At 36.1% G+C, this 10,313-nt stretch overlaps 3 protein-coding genes across 5 annotated transcripts in view; 2 read left to right on the top strand and 1 right to left on the bottom strand.

Annotated features, from left to right (window-relative positions):
• The window catches only part of LOC104764398 (ubiquitin-like-specific protease 1A), a 9,333-nt gene extending 7,316 nt beyond the window's left edge, over positions 1–2,017 (top strand). The window contains exons 2-10 of one of the 2 annotated variants that reach the window (XM_010487918.2): positions 10–291; positions 382–461; positions 553–643; positions 758–856; positions 953–1,045; positions 1,160–1,279; positions 1,363–1,466; positions 1,561–1,633; positions 1,755–2,017. In XM_010487918.2, coding sequence (XP_010486220.1) covers positions 10–291; positions 382–461; positions 553–643; positions 758–856; positions 953–1,045; positions 1,160–1,279; positions 1,363–1,466; positions 1,561–1,633; positions 1,755–1,817 — 1,005 coding nt within the window. In that variant the 3' untranslated portion in view covers positions 1,818–2,017. Of the gene's footprint in view, positions 1–9; positions 298–381; positions 462–552; positions 644–757; positions 857–952; positions 1,046–1,159; positions 1,280–1,362; positions 1,467–1,560; positions 1,634–1,754 lie in introns of both variants that reach the window. The other variant, XM_010487917.2, reaches the window with a different exon arrangement.
• On the bottom strand, positions 2,451–3,164 carry LOC104764396. The gene has a single exon (XM_010487916.1). It carries the CDS (start codon positions 3,058–3,060, stop codon positions 2,677–2,679), a length of 384 nt encoding a protein of 127 aa, XP_010486218.1. The 5' UTR covers positions 3,061–3,164; the 3' UTR covers positions 2,451–2,676.
• The window catches only part of LOC104764395 (putative E3 ubiquitin-protein ligase LIN-1), a 6,129-nt gene continuing 1,149 nt past the window's right edge, over positions 5,334–10,313 (top strand). The window contains exons 1-14 of one of the 2 annotated variants that reach the window (XM_019241552.1): positions 5,334–6,112; positions 6,207–6,273; positions 6,393–6,659; positions 6,749–7,842; positions 7,921–8,062; positions 8,137–8,382; positions 8,464–8,758; positions 8,852–8,970; positions 9,108–9,233; positions 9,322–9,453; positions 9,546–9,668; positions 9,764–9,874; positions 9,948–10,094; positions 10,176–10,301. In XM_019241552.1, coding sequence (XP_019097097.1) covers positions 5,433–6,112; positions 6,207–6,273; positions 6,393–6,659; positions 6,749–7,842; positions 7,921–8,062; positions 8,137–8,382; positions 8,464–8,758; positions 8,852–8,970; positions 9,108–9,233; positions 9,322–9,453; positions 9,546–9,668; positions 9,764–9,874; positions 9,948–10,094; positions 10,176–10,301 — 3,675 coding nt within the window. In that variant the 5' untranslated portion in view covers positions 5,334–5,432. Of the gene's footprint in view, positions 6,113–6,206; positions 6,274–6,389; positions 6,660–6,748; positions 7,843–7,920; positions 8,063–8,136; positions 8,383–8,463; positions 8,759–8,851; positions 8,971–9,107; positions 9,234–9,321; positions 9,454–9,545; positions 9,669–9,763; positions 9,875–9,947; positions 10,095–10,175; positions 10,302–10,313 lie in introns of both variants that reach the window. The other variant, XM_019241551.1, reaches the window with a different exon arrangement.

Genomic DNA, 10,313 nt, shown 5'->3' with positions numbered 1-10,313 from the left:
GCTATGGAGGTGGATGAGAAGGCAGAGATGGGGAACGGATTTGTTAATCTGAAAAATAGGAGCTTTATGGTGGATGATGGTTCTCAAGCTAATAGTTCATTTGTTTTGAATCTCCCTGTGACTGATGTTACGAGTTATGAAGCAGACAGAAAGGCTGTTGAGAGTGCTGAGCACCGGATTTCTAAACTGAAAGCCAGAGGCTATGGTGATTCTCTGAAAGAGAGAGGCCGTGCTTTACTGCGAAGCTTGTTTCCTTTTTCTTTTTCGTTTTGGAAACAAGATGAAGAACCAGTAGACGTTTGGCTATTTTCCCTTTTGTCTTTATAGATGTGGCTAAAGTTTAAGCTTTTATGCTTCATTGTACTTTGATTGTTATTTCAGGATGTACGGCGTGAAGCATTTCTGCCTCTTTCTAGAGAGGAGGAAACAGTGGTCAAGCGTGCATTCTCGGCTTATGACTCGTATGATTTTCATTTTTGGTCTCTTATTTACTTGCTCTAAGAATACAGATTTGTTTTTGTTATGTAATGCTATGAACGTCTCTCACTGCAGGACCATCTTGGTTGCACATGAGAACTCGAATATTGACATTACAGGGAAGATCCTGAGGTGCCTTAAACCAGGTGAATGGTTGAACGATGAGGTTAGTCAACGCATTTAAATCTCACGTGATTTCTTCTTAGAGATTGGATATAATATATTTTGTCCTGTTAGAACCTCTGTGATTTGGTAAAATCTTGGACTTTGTTCTGTGCAGGTCATTAATCTTTATATGGTATTGCTGAAAGAAAGGGAAGCTAGAGAACCAAAGAAGTTTCTAAAATGTCATTTTTTCAATACATTTTTCTTCACTAAGGTTATACCCATTTCTTCTATATGAAGTTGAGATTTTAGCCCCTATAATATGCTCATGAATTTTGACAAGAAGATATAACCTTAAATCACACCTCAGTTAGTTAATTCGGGGACTGGATACAACTACGGCGCAGTCAGGAGATGGACTTCAATGAAGAGGTTGGGCTACTATCTCAAAGACTGTGACAAGGTAAACTTGTTGTGTGCTTCTTCTGCTATCACTCTCTATATTACACTCCTTGTTGAGATACCCAAACTCTATATTCATCATACCATCTGTCTAAGAGACCTTGTTTGTTGTCAGATATTTATCCCTATCCATATGAACATCCACTGGACTTTGGCTGTAATAAATATAAAGGACCGGAAATTCCAGTATCTTGACTCATTCAAAGGAAGGGAGCCTAAAATCCTCGATGCACTGGTAATGTTATTTAAGTAAGGAAACAATTTTTGTTTTTGTGTTGTAACATATATATCCTGATACTGTAGTTTTTCACTTGTCAGGCTAGATATTTTGTGGATGAAGTTAATGACAAGAGTAAAGTAGACCTTGATGTAAGTGGATGGAGACAAGAATTTGTCCAGGACCTTCCAATGCAGAGAAATGGGTATCGTCTTCCTTATAAAGATGTCAGCTACATCTAAGCTCATACATCCATATATGTAGTACATTCGTTAACTTTGACTCTGCATTTTTTGTAGATACGATTGTGGAATGTTTATGCTGAAATACATAGACTTCTACAGCAGAGGTCTGGATCTTTGTTTCACTCAGGTAAAATCGCAGAAAGTTACTAAACCTGCCATAACTATAGTAGTATAGTAGGTCATGAGTGTCATATTGAAAGACTTATTAAGAGTGCTTAAAATAGAAAGTGTTTGTGTGATTTGGACAGGAACAAATGCCATATTTCCGGGATAGGACAGCGAAGGAGATTCTGCAACTGAAAGCTGAGTGATGTGAGCAAAATAAGGAAACTCTTGAAAGAGAATAGTTTTGAGAAAGGTCTTCTTCTTCTTCATGTAGATAGTGTTGAGAAGTTAGATGATGCACTTGTGTGTGTTTGATAATTTGATGTACGTATTATATAGAAAAGGAAACACAGAGTGGTTATATGATGGTGAGGGCTTGATAGTGAAAATCGAATTATTATTTAAAGATTCTATTTTTCACTATCATATACTCTTGATTTTTGAATTTCGATATGTTATATTTGTACTATAAAAAAGAAAGAAAGTTGTTTTTTCCGTTAGTAGTGGTAACATGAAGGGTACGAATAAAAAGGGATACGAAAATATTATTCTATAGGAATTGCAAATGAGAAATCACAAAAATGTCTGAAAAACTATTCTCTCAGTTCTCTCTCACGTGGTCGTCATGTGGCGACCGAGTCCGAAACTCCAATTTGTCCCCCCTCAATCAAAATATAATACTCCTCATATTCATATATCTCACAATTTTGTTGCTACAATAAAAACTTGTCTATTTGTATTTTGTTATCACGCTTGACCTCATAAATTGGCGTACTAGTTTTGAAGTTTCGGGATTGATTAATAAACATAACCACATTATATGTCACGTACGTTGGCATTTGGCAATTTATACGTAAAAAGAATACAAAGTTACAAACCTCTCAGTGCACTACTACAGTACTACTCATTCATCAGCAATGTCACGTGACTCTCACGTGCATATACCTACATTACAGGAAAACTGCGGCTGTGTAGTTTTTTTGACTTCAACCATCAGACAAAATAAAAACATAATCGAATAAAGAAATTAAAAAACAATACTAGATCTGGAAAAACGACGTCGCATCAGTCATCGGAGTCATCGTTTCCGCCGAAGATGGAGAAGCGGTTGTAGAGTAAGAACAAGATCAGTACGAGGAACAAAGCAACACCGACGGGAGATCCACTAACACGGTGAATCGACTCAGGTTCTCCGGTGGAGAAAATGGCCGATACGAAAGAACCACGTTCCGACGAGAGAAACTGGATGACGAGGAGAAGGACGATGGGAAGCAAGAGAAGTCCCACCGGACTTAAAAGCTCTGCGATCGCATCTGTAATGGCTTCACCACCGTCTCCGATGAAGAACGGAACGAGTACAACCAATGCTACAACGACGGCGAGTATGATTCCGTGTGGCGCAGATCCACCACCTCCTCCTCCTACAACGCCTTGTCGATCTTGATACATTGTTAATAACTAGTCACTGAGTTTGTTTTTGAATCGACGCAGAGTGAGTTTTGTTTTTTTTTGCTTTTTCTCTCTTCTCTTTTTTCCTTTCGGGGTTATAGATTTGTAAAATTTGGTTTGTTTGTTGTTTGCTTTAAAAAAAATATATATATATCAAACTTTAAAGGCATAGTAAGAGAAGTGGCAAATTGGTTTTGAGTTTACCTCAAAATTGGTCACATAAGAATGGCTAAAGCCCAACCCAATAAGCGAATAACACATCAATGGTCTCAATAAGAGACTATTTGTTGGTACAGTGTATTGATTAAGTTGTTGCTACTTTGCACCAAAAAAAAATAATAATAATTAAGTTGTTTCTACATATTTTGTTGTTGTGTGTACATGAACAATTGAACATCACGATCCACTGATAACTTTACCAAGAATATATATATGGGAAAACAATGATCATAATTGAAAAGAAAAAAAATTGATCATATATATTGTAACTCTCACATATTAATTGGTATTCGGTTCGAAGTTGAACAATGTTAACTTAATTAATCGAATCTTAACCAATTATGAATGTCAACAGAACATAAAAAACCCGAATTTAAACAAGATCCAATCCATATATGTATATGAGATATAACTTTCATCAATCACAATTCACACCAACACAAAGTACATAAGAGTTAAGAACCAATTTGGATAAGGGTCCAAAAATTCCTTGTTAGGAAAAGAAATGCTAGCAGTAGCTGTTTTGATGCGAGAAATAACATATTCCTTTGACCGCACATCACCACTAAGAAGATCCAATATTATAGAAGAATGTTTTAAAGCTTTGATATAACCACTTGTAACCTAATCTCGGGTGAGGCATTCATTCTTTAAAAAATCTACATTTCTCAATAAATGTAAAGTAAAGGGTATCGCCATGCTTTCTTGATCTGTGATTTCTGTCTGCTTAACCCTTATTTAATTAATAATAAACAATTGATCAACACGATGATGTAAATTCTAGTGATTGAGTTTTATGTTTTAATCGATTTGTTTTTTGCTTTTTCTCTCTTCTCTTTTATTTTTGGAGTTATAGAAGGATTTGTATAATTTGGTTTGTTTAGCTGTTTGCTTTTTTTTTAATAATAATTATTATAATGGTAATGAGGGACGCGTTTGTCTTTTGAAAAAAAGTTTAAAGCATTTCTCATACATTTTTATTATTATTTTAACAATTTTTAACTAAATTTCATCGAAATTCCTACATTATTTACATGTAATATTTTTTTTAAAAGCAGTTTTTTACAATATGTTATTATGAAAAAAAAATGATCATATATATTGTAACTCTCACATATTAATTGGTATTGCGTTCGAAGTTGAACAATGTAAACTTAATTAATCGAATCTTAACCAACTCTGAATGTCAACCGAACATAACAAACCCGAATTTAATCAAGAGCCAATCCCATTTGTATATGGGATATAGCTTTCATGAATCAAAATTCACACCAACACAAAGGACATAAGAGTTAAGAACCAATATGTTGGATTGCTGAGGGAAAAGAGCTCTTTGACCTTATTTTTAAATTTTATTTGTCCTCTTTATATATTTTCCAAAGCTCATAATTTCTTGGTTCTCCGTGACAGAAAATTCTCAAACTCTTCCTTCTTTTTCTTGGGGTCCAATCTTTTTTATTAGTATTTTCGTAGAACCTCAAAGCAAAATAACCTTAACCATCTTACATAAGTTCCAAACCTTACGGCTTACGCCGGTGTAAGTTGTGAAAGTTGATTAGTAGTCCACGTCCCACCTAGTGTATAAGTTTAAAATCATTGATGGACATTAATGTTCATAATTAACGTGGTTGAGCTGAGATATCTAAACTTAATTACTTTCATCAACCGTCCTCTTCCACTACTCACACAAATCGTAGCCCTCCTTTTACTAATTCTTTCGTAATGCTGTTTTTCAACATGTATAAAATAGTATTCTATTAAAACCTTTCATATATGGCTTACTTTAACGTGATAATTAATTGAAATAGTCATTTTACACATGTATAGTATAACTTAATGAGACGAAGGCTGGGAAGTGAAATACTATAAATTACGTATATGAATCATATGGTTAATAAAAGTTAGGATCTTTTATCTTGCGTTTTCCTCAAACACACGCAACACACTTGACTTTTGTTTGTAAGTGTCCTTTCGACAGCAAAAGATTACAAAGTAGGACCAATCATTTTCTTTTTTCTCTAGAGTTTGGCTGGTTCCTTCACGAGACTACATTTTTGTTACACATCCTCTCTCTCTTTAATCTCCAACTTTGCTTCCTCTCTCATCTTATCCCATAAAACCATCGTAACTTGTGTGCAACAGAGTATGTGACAATGGCTAACCTTTCATCTTCCCAATCGAGTTTTATCTCATGTAATGAGAATTCTTCTCTTGATTCGATTGTAGTTTCGATCAACGACTACATTCTCAGCCTCATATCAGACCTCGAAGCATGGATGTCGCTTAAGCATAAATGCATCACATGGCTGAGCATTGAAGAAGATGATACTCTCTTTGAATTCTCTTCCGAACACTCTGCTCTCTCGAATCTCTATTGGGGAATCGATAGCATCGAAGCTTCTATACAACAGCCCGAATGCTCAGAAGAGAAGACGTCTCGTCTGAAAAACTCAGAGAGAATGCTTCAAATGCCTGCGTTGCTTGACGAACAAGGGACCACCACTTCAGGTGTTCCAAACACAGTCTTGGTTGCTTTCTCTTACTTCTACCTCTCTATTGTAAGCTATCTCCAAGGTGATTCCTTGCAGACCACATTGCATTTTCTCCAGTCGGTTTTGGTCTCGCCGGAGATTGTAAGAACACGCATTGCCCCTGAACTCTGCGAGAGCATCTTCTTCACTCCTGGTGTGTACAAGTCAGATGAAGAGATCAGAGAGATTGCAAGGAAGTATAAATACAGAGCAACTTATTACCAGGTTATGTACTATGGAGAAACTCATCAGCCACCAAGTGAATGTACAGAGAAACCGCTTCCAAGGCAGAAGAGATATGGGTAAGAAGGATTCAATTCTTATCATCAAAATAGATTACTTCTGTTTGTCTTTATGTCTATTTGCTTCATATCCTAACCCTCTACACATGAACAGGCAAGAAATATTTGCGGCTAATACACATTCAGTTGCAGAGAAGCTAGAGTTGTCAGAAACCTGTGAGGTAAGTTTACTAATGACAAAGACATGCTTTTGGAGATTATCAGTGATATTTAATCATTAAAATTGGGTAAAAGAGTAACAATTACCTTCTTTCACTTCTTGGTCTCCATCTTGAAGAAGTTACTGCAGTACCAGAATCACCTCCACAGTAATGATTTGCAAGAGGATGAATTTAATGAAATCTTCAAGAAAATCAAAGCATCAAGGAAGATTGAAAAATCTGCAAACAACTTCCAAGGTTCTCCATGTTTGGATTGGAACCTGCAGGAAGATTACAATCCAGAGCTTGGAAGAAGTACAAGAGTCAGGTCCCTTAATGAATTCTTGAACGAGTCTCACCTAGATACGTCAAGTTCAAAATGCGATAATAGAGAAGACATTGGCACGGTGAACTTCTCTAAACCAAACACTTTCATTGCTTTAAATTTCAGAGAATGAAAAATTAACATCTTCCAAATATATGTATTGTGAATCAGGACACATTAGCCAACATCTTCTGTGTTTCCCAACAACAAGCTCACAAGGAAGCATATAATGAGGACACATTAGTCAAAAGATCCCACAGTTTGATCGGTAAGTTTAACCGTTCCATCATTGATATTCAGGCTCAACAATCAAATACAACTTGGAATAACCACTTAGAAGATGCGTCTTCTCTGAGGCAACTAGAGTTGGAAGAAATTTCAATATTTGGACACAAAGGGTCCATAACTTTTGAAGGGATGAGGAGAAATTTGCAAAACAAAAAACGAGGAAATGGACTTGAGACGCATTCTAGAAGAGCTCCGACAATGGATTTATGGAAGAACCTTCAGAGCTTGATAAAGGAAGTGTTAGGGAATGCAGATGAGAAATATGTCTCAGAGGTTACAATGATTTATCAAATGCTGAACAGGAAAGAAGGATTCAAGTACAGCATGCTAAAAGATGTCATTCTGGATCAGCTGTTTATGGCTATTTCTAGTTCCGAGGAGAAAACTGTGATAAAGGCATCGATGACTGCTCTAACCAAGATCATATCAGTCAATAGGACAGCTCTTGAGGAGGTCAAGAGGAAGGGTTTAAATTTAAGTCACTTAGCAAATGCCCTGAAGCAAAATGTGCAAGAAGCGGCTATTCTCATCTACCTGATAAAGCCATCTCCAACAGAAATAAAGAGTCTTGAGCTTTTACCAGCTCTTGTAGATGTTGTTGCATCCACTTCTTCTTATTCTTCTTGTTACACATTTAGACCTTCACCTCCTCTTTTGACGCCGCCTGCTGCATCATTGATGATAATTAAAGTTCTTGTTACTGCTTTTGATCATGCCACAAACACAATGCACTTGGCTGCAATCAGCTCACCTTCTGTTCTTTGTGGACTTCTTGATGTTGCTAAGAGTGGAAGCTCAGGGGAATTCATCTCCTTGGCTACTATTTTAGTAAAATGCATGCAGTTTGATGGACTTAACAGGAAGTATATCTATCAGCATACTCGAGTGGCTCCTTTTGCGCATCTCCTGCAGAGCCAAGACAGAGAAGAAATTTTCACTGCTCTTCAATTTCTTCAAGAGGTCCTGAAGATACCAAGGTATACATATCTCAACAAATACAATTCTCTTTTTATCTACCAGTCACACTTTTCCATATGACATACTTGTAATTTCAGGTCGTCAGCAATTAAGATTCTGCAACAGATGAAAAAGGAAGGAAGTTTTGACATTAAGGATACATTATTGCAGTGTATTAAACAATTGCAGGGTGATCACAAACTCTTCGCAGCAGATATATTGCTTCAGTTGAATGCACTGGTTAGTACTGAATGTTAAAAAAAAAACTTATGTTGTTGATTCCATCTCTAGGTAAATAATTATATTCTCTACAGGATTCCCCACCTGAGAATAAAAAGTACAGAAATGAAGCTACCAGAGCTCTGCTTGATGCAGTTACATATAGTGAAGTTCCAAATATGCAGCTGTTATCAACATTCATTCTTTCGAATATCGGTGGAACTTATTCATGGACGGGAGAACCGTATACTGCTGCTTGGTTAATGAAAAGAGGAGGTCTAACTTCTATGTCACACATGAATATGATAAGAAACATCAACTGGTCAGATGATTGCTTACAGGTAATTTTTTTAACTTTATCATTCTAATAGAATAGCCAAGCCAAAAAGAGTGACTTATGGAAAGGTTTATTACTTTTTCAGGATCCAGGAATAGATGGATGGTGTTGTAAAATAGCAAGAAGGATTATTGATACAGGCAAAGCCACGTTTTGTGGTTTACAAGAAGGGTTAAAGAGTAAAAACAGGAGTGTTTCGAAGGCATGTCTTATAGCCATTACATGGCTCAGTATAGAGATTTCAAAAGGTCCAAATAGTTTGAAGTACTCAGCATGTGAAGTCTTACTTGATGAGATATCACAGTTTCTACACCCTGGTTTGGAGCTTGAAGAAAGACTTCTTGCTTGTATATGCATCTACAATTTTAGCTCTGGCAAAGGTGAATTTCTTAACTGTAAAGTGAAATAATGGTTCATATGAAAACTAAAGCATGTAACTGTAAGTTTTATACTAAAGTGTAGTTGTCACACAGGAATCCACAAACTAGTAAATTTCTCGGAAGGAGTTAGAGAGTCTTTGAGACGTCTTTCACAAGTGACTTGGATGGCAGACGAATTGCATAAAGCAACATATTATTTATTCAGCAAAACTGTAAGTTTTTCTTCACCTGCATATATATCATTACAATCTCTACCAACCACAAGTTAAACCAACCCTGTTAACAGAATCATAGTCAGTCTTAGGTCACACATGAACTCATAATTCAAAATTTCGATATTGATATATAGGACCAGCGCATATCTTGTGTTCATACACAAACCATAGAAATACATCAATCTGGCAGTGGAGCTGTAACAGCTCTCATCTACCATAAAGGCTTGCTCTTTAGTGGATACTCAGATGGTTCAATCAGGGTATGTATTTATACTTTCAATAGTATTGAATAGGAAGAAAAATGTTTAAAAGAAACCTTATCCTTGAGCATACAAACTTATATATCAGGTGTGGAATGTGAATAAGAAAGTAGCTACGCTATTATGGGACATCAAGGAGCACAAAAGCACCGTAACATGCTTTTCACTCTCTGAATCAGGAGAGAGTGTCTTAAGTGGATCTGCAGATAAAACCATCAGGATATGATAATCATTCAACTCTTTCAGGAAACATCACTAGGATCAGGAGAAAACTAAATTTTCTGAAAGTGTATATCCTTGTTATTTATATAGGTATGGCAGATAGCTAAAGGAAAACTGGAATGTGCTGAAGTCATAAAAACAAAAGATTCAATAAGGAGATTGGAAGCATACGGAAATATGATAATTGTCATAACCAAAGGGCACAAGATAAAGGTAGATGTCTCTCAGAGGCTATTTACATTAGTAATATCATATAATAATCTCCAACTCTAAAAAATAAAAACTCAGAGGCTACTAATCTTCTACAGCTGCTTGATTCATCAAGAATATCTCAAAGTATCTTCAAAGGTAAAGGTATGAAGAGTATGGTAGCATCCCAAGGAAAGATTTATATAGGATGTATAGATACAAGCATACAGGTATGTGTGTGGTTGTCTTTCACCCAAACAATAGTGAATTATAAAGACACACAGAGTAACATAGCTGTTTCAGGAATTAATCCTAACAAATAAACGGGAGAAAGAAATTAAAGCACCGACGAGGAGCTGGAGACTTCAAAACAAGCCTATCAATTCAGTGGTTGTGTACAAAGATATGTTATATAGCTCAAGCACACATGTTGAGATGTCTAATATAAAGGTAAAACCAAAAAACTACATTTAACAGTTTTCACAATGTGATAGACTAAAGCGAGTGACGTAAACAAAAAATGGTTTACAGGATTTGAGAAGGAATTATGATCCCCAAATGTCAATACCAGCAGAAAAGGGGTCTAATATAGTAGCAATGGGTGTTGTTGAAGACTTTATCTACCTGAATCGAAGTTCATCCGCAAACACTCTTCAGGTAATTCTTTTT

Source organism: Camelina sativa, chromosome 19 (genome assembly GCF_000633955.1).
Source record: "Camelina sativa cultivar DH55 chromosome 19, Cs, whole genome shotgun sequence".
NCBI classification, from domain to species: Eukaryota; Viridiplantae; Streptophyta; class Magnoliopsida; order Brassicales; family Brassicaceae; genus Camelina; species Camelina sativa.
This window is presented reverse-complemented; position numbering and strand designations above follow the sequence as displayed.

Bases quoted from the DNA above. Each gene is read 5' to 3' on its own strand.
- LOC104764396 (XM_010487916.1), bottom strand. From the start codon at position 3,060: ATGTATCAAGATCGACAAGGCGTTGTAGGAGGAGGAGGTGGTGGATCT.